This window comes from Bombus huntii, chromosome 4 (assembly GCF_024542735.1).
Source record: "Bombus huntii isolate Logan2020A chromosome 4, iyBomHunt1.1, whole genome shotgun sequence".
Taxonomy (NCBI): Eukaryota; Metazoa; Arthropoda; class Insecta; order Hymenoptera; family Apidae; genus Bombus; species Bombus huntii.
In genome coordinates, this window is record NC_066241.1 from 9003380 (window position 1) to 9021857 (window position 18478).

The 18478-nt window shown below is 33.7% G+C and overlaps 5 protein-coding genes across 22 annotated transcripts; 3 read left to right on the forward strand and 2 right to left on the reverse strand.

Moving 5' to 3' along the window:
* Window positions 1-1849: 1849 nt before the first annotated feature.
* Window positions 1850-3348, forward strand: LOC126864843 (non-structural maintenance of chromosomes element 3 homolog). Its single transcript, XM_050616673.1, has 6 exons — window positions 1850-2061; window positions 2128-2453; window positions 2517-2685; window positions 2764-2858; window positions 2951-3082; window positions 3156-3348. The coding sequence occupies exons 1-6, from the start codon at window positions 2058-2060 to the stop codon at window positions 3231-3233; spliced, it is 804 nt and encodes a 267-aa protein (XP_050472630.1). The 5' UTR covers window positions 1850-2057; the 3' UTR covers window positions 3234-3348.
* Window positions 3349-3889: 541 nt separating this feature from the next.
* Window positions 3890-9731, forward strand: LOC126864826 (slowpoke-binding protein). Of its 9 annotated transcripts, none has more exons than XM_050616641.1 (10): window positions 5421-5554; window positions 6202-6456; window positions 6613-6780; window positions 7228-7397; window positions 7563-7828; window positions 7960-8254; window positions 8343-8434; window positions 8776-8901; window positions 8976-9049; window positions 9276-9731. In XM_050616641.1, the coding sequence occupies exons 2-10, from the start codon at window positions 6353-6355 to the stop codon at window positions 9391-9393; spliced, it is 1413 nt and encodes a 470-aa protein (XP_050472598.1). In that variant the 5' UTR covers window positions 5421-5554; window positions 6202-6352; the 3' UTR covers window positions 9394-9731. The 9 variants fall into 9 exon arrangements, with proteins under 9 accessions (XP_050472600.1, XP_050472599.1, XP_050472595.1 ...); XM_050616640.1 differs by lacking the exon at window positions 5421-5554 and adding an exon at window positions 5561-5913; XM_050616643.1 differs by lacking the exons at window positions 6202-6456; window positions 6613-6780 and adding an exon at window positions 9141-9188 and having other exon boundaries at window positions 3890-5554.
* Window positions 8597-12793, reverse strand: LOC126864829 (chromatin assembly factor 1 p55 subunit). 2 transcript variants are annotated; one of them, XM_050616651.1, is made up of 6 exons: window positions 12653-12793; window positions 11610-12108; window positions 11278-11535; window positions 10849-11176; window positions 10535-10728; window positions 8597-8893 (listed from the first exon to the last, which is right to left on the reverse strand). In XM_050616651.1, the coding sequence occupies exons 1-5, from the start codon at window positions 12669-12671 to the stop codon at window positions 10549-10551; spliced, it is 1284 nt and encodes a 427-aa protein (XP_050472608.1). In that variant the 5' UTR covers window positions 12672-12793; the 3' UTR covers window positions 8597-8893; window positions 10535-10548. The 2 variants fall into 2 exon arrangements, with proteins under 2 accessions (XP_050472608.1, XP_050472607.1); XM_050616650.1 differs by lacking the exon at window positions 8597-8893 and having other exon boundaries at window positions 9625-10728.
* LOC126864852 (uncharacterized) lies at window positions 12783-14340 on the forward strand. Of its 7 annotated transcripts, none has more exons than XM_050616699.1 (5): window positions 12783-12913; window positions 13446-13562; window positions 13647-13742; window positions 13825-13955; window positions 14033-14340. In XM_050616699.1, exons 1-5 carry the CDS (start codon window positions 12889-12891, stop codon window positions 14300-14302), a joined length of 639 nt encoding a protein of 212 aa, XP_050472656.1. In that variant the 5' UTR covers window positions 12783-12888; the 3' UTR covers window positions 14303-14340. The 7 variants fall into 7 exon arrangements, with proteins under 7 accessions (XP_050472656.1, XP_050472654.1, XP_050472661.1 ...); XM_050616697.1 differs by having other exon boundaries at window positions 12832-12919; XM_050616704.1 differs by having other exon boundaries at window positions 12834-12933.
* Window positions 14341-15904: 1564 nt separating this feature from the next.
* On the reverse strand, window positions 15905-18478 carry LOC126864847 (transcription factor A, mitochondrial). Of its 3 annotated transcripts, XM_050616689.1 has the most exons (4): window positions 18255-18478; window positions 17604-17976; window positions 17412-17510; window positions 15905-17341 (listed from the first exon to the last, which is right to left on the reverse strand). In XM_050616689.1, exons 1-4 carry the CDS (start codon window positions 18311-18313, stop codon window positions 17132-17134), a joined length of 741 nt encoding a protein of 246 aa, XP_050472646.1. In that variant the 5' UTR covers window positions 18314-18478; the 3' UTR covers window positions 15905-17131. The 3 variants fall into 3 exon arrangements, with proteins under 3 accessions (XP_050472646.1, XP_050472647.1, XP_050472645.1); XM_050616690.1 differs by lacking the exon at window positions 18255-18478 and having other exon boundaries at window positions 17619-18160; XM_050616688.1 differs by lacking the exon at window positions 18255-18478 and having other exon boundaries at window positions 17604-18160.

Here is an 18478-nt window from a genome sequence, read left to right on the forward strand (position 1 = left end):
GGTAGAGAAAGAGGAAGAAAAGGGAAGAAAGAGAGCGGCGAGCATATACGTAAAGCAAGATTAACGAGGCGAAATACTGTCTGGTGGGAGGTTGCCAGAGCGTTGGCGCCAGCTGACCACCGTCGCGTCGTCGGACGACCTACGCGAATGTGTACGCGTGTACACTACTACCACGGACCACCGTTCCGCTTCTCTCAACGACTCAGTCGACTTCTTCGGAGATGACGCGCGCACGCGCGCGCATATTCGCTAATCACCTTATTCTTACTTCCTATTTTTCTTCGCGTTTCTTAATTACGTTGCCAGATTTTTTCTTAAGATGGTTGTCAATGAGAATTCTGATAGCTTCGATCATCGAGTATTATCCGAAACATCTGTTCCAACTACACATACATACACACACGCGTATATTACTAGTTTTGCAATTCGCAACATCGCGACAGCACTCTTCGTAATCTTGTCCAAGTTTCTGCGTTCATAGAAATCACCTGTATTTACTAACGTGTTTGCGAATTTAGCGACCATCGGTACGGCTACGTTTGTATATACACGCATACATTGAAACGAACGTAAGCATAAACGCGCAACAAACAAATGGCGTAAATAGCGCGTGACAGGATATCGATATCTGCTCTGTTTAATTAACGCAACATCAACTACGTCAGCAGTCCCAGAAATTGCACGAGATCGCTAAAATGTATGACTACCACCCCGTTAGATGCGAATGTTCATCACGATTCCAAGTAATTCGTCTTTCCGCTTGACGATATATCGTCGTGTTACGCATTTAAACCTTCCAATCGGTGGCAATCATCTAATCTCGTTCCTCCCACATTCTCCTTTACTAAACTAGTACCCCGAATGTATTACTCGGAAAAATAGTGTAACAGAAGGAACAGGCAAAAAATCAAACGGGAGGAATAGGAAAAACTATAGACGAAGAAGACAAGTGTAAAGTTCAAACTGTCGATCGAAAAGTAATAATCGATTACAGAAACAGGTTAGAAGTTAGAACCGATTAGAAGCGAGAGCGGGTCACAACTTGTTTGCTATCTGGCTCTGTCTATTGGCCGCGAGCATCCAGTGCATGCGTGTCTGTTCACGTATATGTATATGTATATACTTCTCGTATAGTCGGTGCGAGAGTGATTTTGTATATAGGATGCGACAATGTGGCGCCAAGCTCTCGCAGCCAAGCCAGTTTCTACTATATACGCATACACATACATAAATACATATACATACCACTCTTTCGCTCTGATCTGTGCGCAGACGATGCGACTATGCAGGGTGTTTAAGACGCGACCAGTCAACCAGTTGTTTCGCGTCTTCGGCAAAAACATGATGAACACAACCACCGAACACTCTTTTTTCCACACGAACACCACTTGACACACGACGGCATATCTTTTATTCCCATCGATCCTTCCATGCTTTCCATCTATACATTTACTTACCAAATCACCATAAACATCGATTCACATAATCGTTATCAATATCGTTATTCTTTAGCGAAGCTGTTCATTCATATTCGATCGAAGATCAAACGATTCGATCGATCGAGTCACGTGTGTTCTTCAACCAACGCAATATTTATCGAACAAGTGCAAACGAACGATCGAGCGAATTTTTTAAATTCAAAATAGAAAGTACCGTTATTATGTTGTAATATACAATTAGCGATGTAAAGTGTGTATCCGTACACGAACGTAACGCACAACATTGAGTGTGTGAAAACGACGCTATATTTTCCCAAAATACAATTTTAAATTATATACTAGCGATATCTGGTGGTGACGGAAGAAAACTGCGACTGGTTTATCGACTGATACGTATGTCGATTATATGAAATTTCTCGAAACTAGCTCCCTCTTCAACGTCTTCGTGTCAACGATTGGCATTGTAAATTGTAAACGATGTTGATATTACTACATGTCTGTGATACATCTTTCAAGTGCATCACTCGAATGCCAAAGCGAACTGTGTCAAGAAATATTGCAAATTTTCTCTACGACAGAATACCTCTATGAGATATTTTGTCCATCGTATTCTATAAAATGAGTAAGCGATACACATTATTATTGTTAGCGATTGTATACGCGTTCAAATGATAACATGATCTGTTAGGTTCGCAAAATAGCAGAAGGGTTAGGTCACAACAGATTTTATCGCAACCGGTCCTCAAAAAACAACGTACGGATGATACTGCTGGTATTTTCCTTTCTCAGCCTACTGCAAGTACAAGTGCAAACATACCTCTTTCAAATACCTCTCCTAGTCGCGTGATTTCCGAAGATGACGATCAACTTGTTAATAGCGTAATACGATATCTTCTTATATTGGACGGAGGAAAACAGATTGTCAATAAAACTCGTATAATAAAAAATGTTTTTGGAAATCGAGGAAGACGTTTTCCTTCAGTAATGAACAAAGCAAAAAGTTTGTTATCAAAGGTACAAGTAAAACTATGACTTCCTGTTGTAATCAAAGTTTTAAATATATCCATGTGTTTATAGGTGTTTGGTTATGAACTGGTAGAACTCGAAGGTAACAAATATATGCTGGTAAATAAAATAAAGAATGAATTACCACATATTTGTCCTCTTGGAACCGAAGGTAGCCAACAAGTATTGTTATTCATAGTGCTTACTCATATCTTCATGCTTCAAAACTCCTGTAGCGAAGGTAGTAATGCCATGTGAAATATATAATGTTGTTTGAGAATGATCCTAATTTCTATTTATATTCTTCAAATTATTTCAGAGTCTTTGTCGAATTTTCTTGCGAATTTAGATATTCCTTATGCAGATAACAATCAACATGTTTACTTTGGTAATGTCAAGTACTTGATAAACGAGGTAAAATATACAGTCTGAAAAATAGAGGCAAGTTAGAAAAATTACAAATCTAGTGTGAAATAGGAATTGAGGTGAAATTAATTTGCTGACAGGTTTTTGTTGCTCAAAAATACCTTGACAAAATAACTATGGAAACAATAAATTTAACTAAGATAGAGTTTAAATGGGGTCCTCGTGCAGAGCATGAATTTTCTCAACGTGCTGCTTTGGAATTCATGTCTGAGGTGAGAACATGTTTTAAATTCAATTTAAACATATATAGTCTTTTCAATGATAAAAGTTATGTGTCTATAACAGGTATACAATGGACGTCCAATAAAAAGCTGGCAATTGCAATTTCAAGCTTTAACTGCTCAAGAAAAATTAGATAGATAAATTTCACGGACGTATCATTGCAAATGTGATAAAGAGAAACAGATTGCCATATTTTAAACAATAATCTATTTATAAAATGTACTTTTTTCAAATATAGAGATTACCTACAAATGAATTTTGCTTGTAACAAAAATATCATTTTGCAAAAATAGCAAATTGTAACAAAAATTTTTCATAGCATAAATTTCGAAATAATTTTAAGCTTAAGACAAGCATTACGATCCAATTCGTCGAACAACTAAAGGAATAATCGACGCTTAAAATGTTTACAAACGTCCCTGAGTGCAGCCGTAAAACTGCGATGCGAGATTAAAACACGCGCATGTGTATATGTGCAGTCTCCGAGTTTAGTAGGATAATCGGAAGAAATCTAAAATACTCAGAGTTGCCCTAGTTTTAACTAAATCTAATCGGATTCATATTTCCGTTTTTAATTCCGTTACTACGTCGTACAACGAAGAACACTTACAAGCGAAAAAACTATAAAAAGAATAAATAATAAACGAAATGAATTTTTCTTATACATTTTTAACGTGTCTTTTACAAACAAAAAATTCCTGCTTCTCGCAAGATTCACTGAAAATACACCATAATCTACGTCACAATGCGTTTCAGTGATACGAAAAATGCAAAAAGGAAAAGCATAACGGTAGAGTATTCGAGTTCTCGTTTGTTTTATTCAACGACTATAATTTAATGATTGAACAAAATCTTTGACGGTACTTTGTTTCGACATATCTCGAGAGATATATTTCAAGGATGCAAATATAGCGCTGTCATCGGTTAAAACCTTCCAAATATTATAAAATGGTATAAAGTTTCATAATAAACAGTAAAGGTGAAAAATATCCCATCGTAAACAATAAATATTAAAAACAAGGATTAAAACGGCATGCTTTCGAACACAGAGCATTTCCACCAGAAAACAGGGATGGAAACGCGCAGTTACCAGTAATCGAGGTAAAAATCAGCTGGGCCAGCGAATCTGTGTCAGGCTGGGGGATCTAAACTAGCACGAGGCTTTACCGAATATTCAGTATTCGGCCGTCCTCCTCGCTAGGTGGTAGTGCGGTGCTCTACAGTTTGCATCACCGCAATACCGCGCGTATTACCGTCTATCTAGTCTACTTCCTATTTTATCCTATATTATTCTTAATTTTTTATTCAAATCAATTACACTGCGGGATCATTGGACACTTCGAATATATATGTGCATGCGCTCGCGCGCACTTGTGTATGTGAGTCGACATACATACAACGCGATATTACAAATTAGTACACGATTAAAATTCATTCTTCAACGTGATAGAGAAGCAACGAACTAAATTACAATAACGAAATGGTAAATAACCAAGTGAATAAATCGTGACTGAATACAAGCGAATAAAAATGAAATCAATGAAATCGCAAAACGACCATATGATAATCGCGAAATAACGATACGGGACGTCGTTTGACAAAATACTTTTCGCGTAAGTGATTAATACAATGTGGAAAAAATGTGACAATGACCGTTTGATAGTCCTAAATGGCCGAAAACAACCGAGTATCGTACCAGAACGGTACTCCTTTTGGTCATGACGTTTGAATTTTTTCCCGCGCGATAACCGATCAAACAGTAAATCGAACAATTTATTCGTTTCGATCTTACGCCCAACGATTATATGTGTTAGAATCGAAAAGCGAACCAAAAAAGAAAGACAACTTCCCAAGTTGTATGACCTCAAGGCGATATATAATGCTTATCGTGGATGATCGGTATTATACTTCGTACACCACGTTGTGTTCGCAGTAGAAATATTTATAATAACTTTTAATAAATGGAAAGAGTGTGAACATCAAAATGGTGTATGTCTAACATCCATTATCGATAACCGCGAGGAGAAAGAAATTGTAAAAAAAATTGTTATTTAGCGTTAGAATAGTGAACGTAGAAGTACGCGTGTACTTGAACACTTGAAGAACGTTGTATGAGGCGAAAAACTGGGCAAAATGTTCAATCTATATCAAAATTTGAACAAAAAGGACGAAGATCACAAAGAGTCGGACGTGACCGGACACGATAGATTCTGGCAGGAACGTCCGAGGACGCGTCGAAAGCGTCGTGCCGTTAATCGAAGGACTCAGAGCGCCATCGAATTTGATTCCGAGGCTATAGTTTCCGCTCGAGGCACTCTTCGTCGTGGAAGAAGCGCGAGCATCGAAGATGAAGATAGCGACGAAGAAAAGAGTTACCAATTGACCAACAAAATCGACAATCTAGCTAAAATACTATTTAGTCGCGTATCCGCTGCTCGAGGTTGCAAGGATTCCGATGTCAGGTACGTTCTACTTCTTGCCTTCTTTTTCTTCTGTTTTCTTTCTATTCGTTCTCTTTTCTTGTTTCCTTCCCTTCTTCCCCTGTTTCTATCTTTTCATCTCTTGTTCTTATTCTCAAGTTTGTTTCATGATCTCGTTCATAATCATTGTTAATGTTATTATTAATATTAACGTGCCACGTCCGTACAATTATCAGCAGCATTGCCATTTAATGTATGTATATGTATATACCAGCATGACAGAGAGGAATGTTTCGCACGATCGATACTAGCCGAGTTATTCTAATTCCAGCTAACGACAGCAAAACACTACGTGAGGCATATCACTACTTGAACATCCATCGTCATTAAAATCGAAATTTGTTAGTATTGATACGATAAACGTCTGACGTAAATACATATGTAGATCTTTTCCTGTTTCGACTGTAATTATTGTTCGAGCTTCATTGTATTGTTCGATTAATCTACATGTCATTCGCGAAACGTTAATACTCCTGAAATATTGTTTGTCAAGCAGTTACCTATCGATCGTCCTCGAGTATACTTGACCCTCGATTTCACGATACACACCATTAAAACAACCAGTAGCACAAATAAAATTGAGTTGCTATTCATTTACAAAGCGAATCGATCACCAATCTTTCTTCTAGGTTATAGTTAACTGAGTTTCTGGATCATTTTCGATCGAAATGATACGTACATAGTACGTATAAACGCTAAATATATATAACCATATTAAAATATGGCTTTGCTTGAAAGTAATTATATTGAAATTATGATTTTTTATTAAATTTTCCTCCGATGACAACAGAAACGAGTGATTGTGATATAATTGATCGTCATCACGATTGTACACAAAATGTACGATCTCGAAGTAAACGAATACCAGTTGTACAACAACGCAGGTAATGCGCGAGTCTTTCTCTTTCTCATCTATCTTAACTTTTGCAAAATTCGTAAGATGAATTGGAGATATAGAGAATGAAAGAAACGAGTTCGTTCGTGAAACATCGATATTACTACAATAGTCATCTTATTAGATGAAACCCTTGTATTCGTAGAGAGAGATGGCTGCTCGCTAATAACGCGACCGATCCAGTTTGTAGTGGTTGGTGTGTACATCTAATCTGTTATTGGTATCGCTCAAGGAATCGTTCATTGGAACAAGAAGTTATTCATAAGCGAAATTATAATTTTTCGGCTATATTGGAAGATGATACCACTGATTGGTAATGCATTCTGTTTCTTTCTTAGTTTTCCTTTTTTTTTTAATCGAAAAACGTGCACGCATACACACCTGATTCTGATTCGTTCGATTTTGATAACTTGAAATAATTATACAGCGTTAAAATTTCAACGAGAACAATCGTCCTAAAGTATTTGGACAGTCAATTATTCAAATTAGGTTCAAATTTTGCCAATGTAAACATAGCAATCGTGTCTCATTATAGTTCGAATAAAATTTCAAAGTGTTTTATATAACACAAACACACGAAAAAGTTTTCTATGATAAATATACGAATATTTTTACGAATACTACCGTAGATATATGCTGATGGAATTTGAATAGAAATTATTTATCATTTATTCGATGTGGGGCGATTTTCTCTTCGTCTCCGTTAAAATCGCAAGCACCGGATGGAAATTAAATTAATTTTCTGTATGCTTGAAAATAGGAATGGAAGGCATAATTACACAGCGTTGGATCATGGACCATCTGTTTGCGAAAATGTTGGCGAGTACATGGAAATGGAAAAAAGATCGAGGGACCGTGCCTTATCAATTTGTCAGGCCTATATCCGTAGAACACCGCGCTACAGTCTCGTCAAGCAGCTGAATAATCTCGGTAAATTGTTGACGATTCTCTTTGTCTCTGTACCTTAGTTAGCCTTTCATACAGCTGGTTTTTATTTGTAACTAATAAGTATGTAAGTGCTAAACAACGTTAACGCATAGACTGACACGCAGACCATGCTATTATCATTTTTAATCTTCTTTTCATTTGTACCAGGCTCTAGAATGGACAAACATTGGTTCATAGTAAGAGATACTTCTTTAAAAACCGATCGACTGATTACGTTAGCTCCGTTAAATAGAAACTGCTCATTGAGCATAACTCCATTGACAAAGAACGTTTTGAACGACTTATTCTTAGCCTTGCAACATCCGTATATATGCCCTATATTCGATATCGATTTCCTTGAATTGGAAAGTCAAAACTACGTGGTCGTAGTTCAACCAATCAGTCAAGGCAGCCTGAAAGATTTGATATACGGGGTAGGTATCATGATCGTATATAGATAGTCATACTAATTTGCTGATAATGAATAAGATAAAAGATAGAGAGTTTAATTTTAGAAGCTTGAATTAAATGAAATGTTCAGATGTTATTTTATTCTTTTCACTAGATCGAAAGAACGGGTTGGAACGAAGACTGGAATCAGAAGTACGGTTCTCGCGGTAAAGGACTTCCTTTACCTCAGGTTCAACAAATGGGTCGTCAAGTGCTAGAGGCGTTGACTTTTTTAAAAGAAAGAGGATTTCCAACGGTAATCCATTTACATTCGGGAAATGTGCTCGTTCAAAATGGTGTCGCACGTCTCGCCGGCCTAGAAAACACGCTCCTCGGTTTCACCAGCCGAATACACCCACTAATCGCTTCTCGTATTTCGCAAAATATTTCGATTGACATGATATGTTTCGGTAAGATTAATTTCAGCTATTCTTTGAATCTAAATTCTACTTTTATCACTCTACTTTCCAACGATCAATCACATTTATCATCTTTCAGGTCATATGTTGTTTGAGATGTGCGCTGGATACGAATTACCATCGTTTAAACCAAATTCCACGCATCTATCGGACGTTGAAATATATCCACAAGTACAAATTCTTTCTTTCTGTTCGTTATTTGCTTTCGCTCTTTTTTTATTTCATTTGTTCGCACGCTTTGTTACTAATTATATCACACATTATTGCTCCATTTATCTCCATCGATTTGTTAAAAATACTAACAGCTATGTTAATAACGTTAATAATGATAAATACGGTCGATATTTTATCTCATTGTCAATGACTTATGTGTACGTACACAAGCGATCTAACAATTTCTATGCATCATGATTTATCAAGCATTTTAAATTATCTAACCCTTGTTCCTCGACGTTTTCGACAAATTTCATAAAAATAAAAGGTCACTAATCGATCGAAATGTTTGTGTACAGGTCGTCGAGTTACTCCAGTTCATATTTGGTGAATCATCTAATCGTCAGAAGATTATTGAGGAGCTCCTTGTACATGATTTATTCAGAAATATTGATCTTCGTGAAATGCGAAGTGCTCCTGTTACGGTACAAATATATTATTAGTAGCATATGTATACTCTATCGTTTCAAATTACATACATTATCACTTTTTCTTACAGATATTTCGTCCAACATTAACACCGCCCGTAGTAAATTTACTCGACGGTATTAAACGACAAAATGCCAGTAAAAGGTAATGTGATCGTATGAAATATAACGCTAGAATAATTTGTTCGTACCTATTTCTATATTTTGCTAAAGATTCGTTTTGCATGCACGAACAGGCAGAGGTCGCGTTCTATAAGCGACGTGTATTTGACAGGCAAATTTTGGTAATGACATGAAGGATCCGATTAATCGATCTAATTCTTTAAAAATCTTCATGATAAAATGTAACTTTTATCTTTTTCATATTGCAGAACCACACAGTTGGATATCGTCGATGAAGATACAACGTCTCTACATAGATCACATACCGTTTGCAAGAATTCTTTACTCGATGAAATTTATAACGAGCTTTCAAACACGGCTGTATAATTGTGGGAACAAAATTTGTTTCATCGCGATTTTATCTTTAATATATTCGTACGTTTCTCTACCGAGTGCCAAAAGTTATTCCAATCTCTATTTCTAGTATAGTTATTCAATTACAAATTTAATATGAAAAAGAAAAGAAACAAGAAAAGAATTAGAGATAAAACAAGGAAAAATAATATGGAAGGGGCAATAAAAAGTGGAAAAAAAAGAAAAAAGAAAAAGAAAAAAATATAAATCTTACAAGAGTAATGTATTTTATTATTTAAAATATCAAAAGACACACAAGATATCTACGCGTTTATGGAAGAAGCATGAAAATAATAAAATGTCATCTCATATGAATTGTAAATTCAATCCCTTCTATCACAAATTATTCCTACATATTTTTACTATTCAGTTTTCATTGAATTTCGTCCCACGTCGACGAAATAACGTTGAAGATGAAAATGAACTATATCAGAAGGTATTGTCAAATACATCAAATGCTCACAATTACACTCAATTTTCAATCAATTCAGAACCAATGGAATCAAAATGTTCAGGATAATACTTGAGTTGTTAAACATTTAATAAGATTCGAATAACATAAACGTGTTCCTATCATCTCGCAATGATACCCTGCGATCTTCATTTACCAAAACTAAAACACATGATGCTTTGAATTAAAAAAAGAGAAACTATACTTCATCGAAAACCATTTTAAACTCATTCTATTGTACAGTGCACACTTAATTTTACATATAAACGTAAAAACTTTCAACACATCACGAAATTTGTAGAGAAAAAATTATTTTTCTAGAAGTTTGTACATAATATGTATCGTGATATTATAATCAATGAAATACTATTATATCAATTATTTCTAAGAAACATTAAAAGTTCACATGCGACGCTTGTTTAGTTAATTATAGAAATGTGTGTGTAATTAATATATATGTTTGCAAGCGGACGTAAGATCGGTAATAAAAATAGGTATTATTGCTTCTCGATGATCGTTTTCGTTTAAATGTATAAATTCACTTTAATGTCTTCTTAAATCTAATTGGGTCATTGGTTTCGCATGAGCACACACACATGTGTATGTACGCAAATGCGCATATGTTGATAGAAAATTCCAGTATCAAATAATTTAATTGCTTACTTTTCTTATACATTTTATGAAGCACCAGCTTCTAATTCACTCGCTGGTGTGTCTGGTTCTTCATCATTGTAAATATTTTCCGCCATTTGCCACACTTGCATTATATTGTCTTCCGATACAGAACATATGACCCAAGGCTCATTTGGATTCCACGAAAAATCACTAATTTTTGCGGTATGACCACCATGAATAAACTATAGAAAATGTAAACGCATTAGTAATATCTTAGGAATTTCGAGGTCCTACATAGTTAAAAAAAAAAAAAAAAAAAAAGAAAAAAAAAAAAAGAAAAAAGAAAGGAACATATTATATACCAGTAACTCGGGTGGTCCATCTTCAGCATCTTCGCTGGATTGCTCCTCGCCAATTTTACTAAGATCCCACACATGAAGACGCCTGTCTGTACCGCTACTAGCTAATATCGTCTCGTTATGCGGTGACCACTGAACTTGAAAGATCTCGTCTTTGTGAGATTCGAAAGAATGTAATTTTAATTTAAGATTCCTCAAGTCCCAAAGCGCTACTGTTTTATCGGCACTGCCAGTCGCAAGAATAAATTCCGAATATGGATTAAAACTCAAGCAATTCACTTCGGCAGTGTGAGCATCAACTGTATGACTTGGTTTACTGGTATTATTACATCTAATAATTGTAAAAATAAGACGAGCAATTAAAAAAGTTAATTGTAACAATATTTATGTTGTTTTGATCGTCAATGACTTTGTGTGATGACATATAATTACCTTGTGTCCCAGATCATCAATTTCTGATCATCCGCGACAGATCCAAATAAAGATTCATGTAACAGATGCCAAGCCACATCCTCAACGACAGCAGTATGTCCAGTAAAGATTGTTTTTGCATCTATCACACGATTTTCTTTAGGGGGTGCATTAATATCCCATAAACAAATTGTATGATCATCAGATGCACTGAGCAAATATCCATTCAAGTTTGGATTCCATGATAGACCATATCCTTCTTTTTGGTGTCCCCTTAATCTGACATCAAAGATATTAAAACCATCATTATATGAGTTTTGTTACCTCTAATAAATATACAAAAATGTATTCACCTTAGATCAGGCTGGCATTCACCATTAGGATCTGGTTTACTTGGATGTTTTGTATAATCGAAAACAAGGACATCGCTAGATGGTGTTTTGGTTGCAATTACACACGGGTTTTGTGGCATATATCGTGCTCTATTTACCTCTCCTTCGTGATTTATTTTTATTTCAATTTCTATCTTTCCGCTAACAGAACCAAATCCTCCAAATTCTCCTTTCTCATTATCATAGTGAGATGCATCAAATTGAGCATCCTCATTCGGTAATTGTACACTAGCTATAAGTAAATGATTCTGTTCGTCCGAAGTATGAGTGCCCAAAATAAGACGATGTACAGAATAATCCTTTCCTTCTGGTCTAGTTACATCTGGTAACCATTGAGCAGTTAAAGATGGCCATTCTAAAGCATGTGTCATCACAAGATCATATAAAAACGGAGTATTTTTTTTCCATATTTTATATTCTTCATTGATAACTCTTTCTTCCACAGCATCGTCAAAAGTTTCTACAATTAAATAACTTGTGAAATAAAAGAAACAGAATATTTAAGAAAAAATTAAAATGTATACAAATATTAACATATATACATGATTAAATGATTTTTTACATTATACAATCATATAATGAAGCATTCAAAATATGAAAATGGTACGAAAATATAAATCGATTCGTCGCTCGATTAATATAATTAGGAAAAAACGTACAGTGCCAGAATTAAAAAATCAATATTTTAACTAATGAAAGTCGTATCTTTTTGTAACATTATAACCTATCGAAATACAATTCCATCACACATGCTGTATTTACGACGTAAGAATACTTTATGTCTTAATGTAAAACAAAATGAAATAATAATGATAAATCAAACCAATTTTAAACAATAAGCTTTATTTTTCATAGAAATTTGTGAAAAAGAAATGTTGAAAAAGATATCCTTGTTTATCATAATACTGAAAGCATTCTTTGAAACGGCAAACAACTAATAGACTTAACTATAAAAATAATTAGAAAAGCTAAAAAAAATGTAAAGTAATTAACATTAATCTTACCACCGTCTTTATCGCCCATTATTATATTTCGCTAAAACTTCAACACTAACAAGGTATGTTTAACCCGCCAAAAGCCGTGATGCCTAGCCAGATTTTACTGAAATGCAAGCGTACTTATTTGTAAACACGTCTTAAATATATGCTGCCTTTTCATTGTGCATGCAGTAACGGTTCGGAATCTCATGCGATACGCAGCTTAATTTACATTTGAATCACATATTTTACACAATATATATATGTTTAAATACCAACTAAAATTATGTAAGAGTAAGAATTGTTTGGTAAAAGTTTGTTTTATGTTTAACCTGTTAACATAAACAAATAATAAAGTGAAATTAAACAACTGAATTATAAATTTATATCTGTTAGTGGCATTGCTATTTACGCTCTAATTCTGTCGATTCGATGAGATTGACATTTATAATTTTAGAAATTAATCATTACACGTTGTAGGCAGAGTTATAATGATTTCCAATTCCTAAAATCATTGTTTGCTAAAAACCATAATATTTAAGCCTTTTTTATAAATGCAACTAATTAATAATCCGAAATTTTGTTCTGTAAATGGAAGTCAATAACATTCTTTGTTTATCGTTAACGTTTGATTATCGATTATTGATATTGCAAATGAATTTTGCAAATTTTATGTGATAGATCAATGTATTATACGTCGTACGTTGTATTTATAGATTTCAAAGATTACTTCTTTAAATTATGCCAATATCATGCATGTATATTAAGTTAAAAAGGAAGATACATTTTAGCTGCTGATATTTAATTAATTAATATACAGCAGGAAACATGGAAGATATTAATGCCAAAAGAAACGCCAGAAGAAGGAGAATTTTGGAAAATTCAGAGAAACGGTTATTGAAAATTACTGGTAGAGACAACGATAATGAATCAAAAGGTAAATATAATTTACTTATTTTCATTCATTATAAAAGATAACTATTAAAAATATATTTTTATATTCATTCTTATATCATTCTAGTCCAGAGTATACATTTAGGTTCGTTCAGTCAAACATTCACTGCTCCAGATATACAAAATGAAACTTTATATCCAAATATAAATAGCGATATATCAGGTAATATGCAATATAATATTGAAATTATATTTTTACAAAAATATTATAGATAATCTTGGTAATTTAAGTATTAATCTTGAAGGTATTGACAGTACTTCATATGAGACAAAAAGTTTGTCACTTCCATTATTAACAAATCGCATAAATTATATATTATTGGCTGTTATTGTCAATATTCTACTCATATTACAACTGGATCATTTATTTGGGAAGGTAATTATAGATACTTATCAAAAACTGAAATTCTTGGAATTTTGTTGTACTAATAAATACTGGATTAAATATTACAGACAATCACAATACCATACTTTCTAGTAATGCTGGGACGTTTGTACAACTATAAGAATACACGAGAAATGCAAGAGAATAATCTACTGTATGCTGCTTTGATCTTATGCAATGTTAAGCCTGAGTTAACTTATCAATTAAAAAAATTAGTAACAATAAGTCATATGATAGTTGGAGATTTAGCTTTATATATCTTCAGTTTCACATTAATATATTATGGATTCTTTTACTGTTTATATAATACAGACATTCCTATTATCTTAACCATGTAAATTAGATATGAAATGTAATTAAACATATGATTCGTCGACTTTGCCCAAATTATTATAAAAAAAAAATATAAATATGTCAGAGAAGCGTCATGAATAGGGTTGTGGGCGTTTGATAGATCTTCATTGGAATTGGCCATCGCTGTGTTATAACGACGGTACGGCCTGGTAATACGAGTATGGATACTACCGATTCGACGATCAACCGCGGTGGTTGGGCACTTGCGATACTAGTGACGTTGGTCTTAGGTTCGATAACGAATCCACGGGATGATAGATATACTTGCTCACACAATCTGACTCAAACGTGTAATACTTACAGATCGTAAAGCGCTACTCTCTTCGTCGATGAGATCTCAAGAAAGAATGAATTTTCGTTCCGATGATGCCACCGAGGAAAACTATGATGGGGTGTGTCTAAGGACACGAGATCATCGGATTCGTCGAGTATAGCCCTCGTTCCGAAAGTAAGGGAAATTGACGTCGCTGTCAATTGGTCAATTTGGGACAAAGGCTGCCTGTCCGTTTGAAAAACCTTAATTAACAAAAACCCAGGTTTTATGACGGGTCTTCAGGTTAACTGCACTTGTGCCTTGTAAGTGCCTCAACATCTGGTATTCATTGTTCGGAGGAACCGTTGGAATATTTTACTGTCAGGTACATCTATGGGTATTTCTTTTAATGAGGGTCATACTATCGCTCCATACCTTTGTTAAACGAAGCGCCCGTCCCGTTGACCGCGGTTACGTTCGGCGGCTGATGGTCGCCTTGAGCCCAAATTTATTATCACAAATCGCAAACAATTACAATTGGGCAGGATGATGGCAAATTGTTTAATTACAACTGTAAACTTTAATTACAATTTTACGGATTTTCCCGAAGTTTCAGAGGGAAGGCTCCGGTGTCCTTTCATCTCCGACAAATATGTAGCATGTCAATCAAATCTTTACAATACACAATTATAATAATATAAAATCAGTAGAATTCGTTTGCTCCTCATTTTTCACTAATATGTAAATGAATTCAACAAGAAAAAATTTTAGACGTATTTTTATTTTTTAAAAAATTATTAAAAATAAAAGAATGATATACAATTAAAAGTTAGAAAAACTGAACTTTTCTGGTTACGTACCAAATATATCTGAAGAACGCGTGATGTCACAAGTCTGCAACAGCGTTACATACTTTCTTAACTTACTATGTAACTCCTACTGCCGGTGCGCGTACATACCATGGTCGTATACGTATACGACCATACTTTAATTAATTAATTTGATTAATAAGTAAATACGTAATGTAACGAAAATGTAATCTAATTGTTTCTAGTAAACTAAATTTTTGTTTTCAATAATTTTTTTCATCAAGGAAAAACGACCGAATTGGTTGAAGTTTAATAATATGAAATTAAATTTATTCATGTTGTATTTGTTTATTTACTGACATAAATGTTTAATCCTTTTATTGAATCTATTAATACGTGATTTTAATTACAATAAACTATTTATGCAGTATGTATAAACACATAGCACAATTCCATTCAAATTGAAACAAATAAAATAAACTTAACAGTTGATTCAAGGAGTTATGTAAAAAGGACACATAGTATAAATTAAAAGTGAATATATTTAGTGAAAAGATAAAATTTTGCTCTTCAAATGACAAACGTTATTCACAAAAGAATATGAAGATATATACTAGAAAAAATACAAATATTATTTAAAAGACATTCGCATCTAGTCTTTCATCATATTTTAATTTTTTAGTATTAGGTCATCCCATAAGTTCGTGCCGTTTTTCGAACGGTTATATATGTTATTTTTTTTAAACACCTATGAATCGTTGTCTTAGGTATTTTCAGAACATTTGACATCTCTTGAACTGTCAAACTTCGTGATTTTTCAACAAGATCCCGAATTTTATCTTCGTCTGTCTGAGGAGGACGCCCGGAGCGTTCCTCGTCTTCTAAACAGAAATTCCCACCTCTAAAACCTTGGAACCACTTCCTACAGGTGCGAGATGAAAGCGCATTTTCTCCGTAAACAGCACATATGTTTTTCGTGGCAATTGTTACAGAACTTCCTTTCCGAAATTCATATAACATGAGATGTCGAAAATGGATACGCATTTCACTCATGATTTTTTACTGTTAGAAGTCACTGTGTTCACTATATTACGATCTTATACCCACGAAAATCTGCTTTAGCCTGTTCTCGATTAGCTAAGCTCAAATGCATTGGTCCCTTATCGCCGTATGTTTATAAATCGACACATGAAATGTATACACAAAAGTCCATATAAGCAAAATAGAGACAATCCAAGCTAAAATTCTTAGATCAATTGTAAACGCCCCATGGTACGTTAGAAACGAGGACATACGAAAAGACCTTGGAATACCATCGGTTAAGGAAGAGATTAGCAGATTCGCAAGAAGGTACAGAGAAAGAATAGCAACGCACCCGAACCGGCTGGCAACGGAAACGATCAACACAACCATAGAAAGAAGACTAAAAAGGAAACACCCAGCAAATCTCACAAAGGATATATCTTAACAAACACAAAAGTCGGCACGAACTTATGGTATGACCTAAGATAGATTGTGTGCTTTAAATTTATTTTAATGACTTAAAGGAGCTTATGCAGTGTAGTAAATTCATTTATAAGTTTATAAATCTTTTGTTAAATGCAATTTCTAAATGATTCAACATACTTTTCTATTATCACCACATTAACTTACAAAATGTATAATAACGTTATTGAATATAATTGAAATAAATTGCTGTTAACTTATTGGATAGAAATAATTAGTTAAAATAGAATAGAGCACTTTAATTTTTATTCCTTATTTTCTTTTTTAGCATTCTTATATTTTGTTAAAATTTTAGATCTCACAACATCAATATGACCAGATTGTATCATTTCCATCTCCCACTTTTCTAAATCCTTATAGTATTGTGTCTGAAGTTGAGTAGCTTCTGTGATATATGATTCCTTCTCTGCTTCTGATAATTCTTTCCAACTTGTGGTCAATAATTTTACCCATTCCTAATTATTGATTTTATTAATCACTGATAGATAAAACAACCTTAGTTAATTAGAAATTAGTTTGCCATACCTTACTAGTCATATCTGGATTTTTATTATTTTTCTTTGATGATATATAACAAAAATATGCATTTGGTGGCTTCTTTGGTTTTCCAAGCATTTCATGTTTCTGCAATTGATTTTAAACTTTATACTAATCAATAAAAAATGAATTTATCAATGAAAAATGAATTAATAATATGACTTAATGCAACACAGTTACCCGTTTATTACCTACATCACTATTAATTTTTTCATATTCTTTTTTCTTTTTTTTCCATAATTGTTTTTGTTCGTCGGTAAGAGAATCATTATATTCTTTTAATTCATTCTTATATACTTCAAAATTTGTATTATATTGGTCTATAAAACATTCCTTTCCGGTAAAATCTAATTCTGCCCATTCCTTGGATGCTCTCTTTAATATCAGTGAATATCTCATATCAGGTGTTTCTTTGAGAAATCTGGGTTTAACATGTTTCACATATAAAAGAAACGGAGGTTCTGGCTTCTTTGGTTTTGGTGGCAAGATTGTATCTTTTAACCGATTCAATGTGCTTTTTGAGGCATTTTGGTACAAATTTAATAAGCAATTTCTAAAATAATGAAATATTGTTTTATGAAACATATGATTAAAGAAATATTCTTTACAAATCATGTATAACAAGAAAAGTTGTTATATCATTAAAGTTAAAAAATAAGTTATGCTGTGTGTATTAAATAATATGTGATCTGAAACTAAATATATGGAGATTGAATAATAATGTCAACAAGAAACTAATTCACACGTGGAACAAGGGATTAACCATTATTCACATTACTTCGAAACTATTTGTAAAAATTTATTTTATTATAATGTTTATTTGAACTTGACCTTGTGCGCAATAGGTTATCCGACCGCATAAGAAATATAAATCTTCCGAAGTATACCATTTTGCAGACAATAATTCTTATTGCTTCATCCTTCGTAAATAATGCTTGTTTTAATAATGGACACAAAATAACCAGGAACAATAACCAATGGGACTGTAGATGATGGAAATTTTCGGGATGTGGGGAACACGGTCACGTGATACATTGATACCGCATTGGTGATTG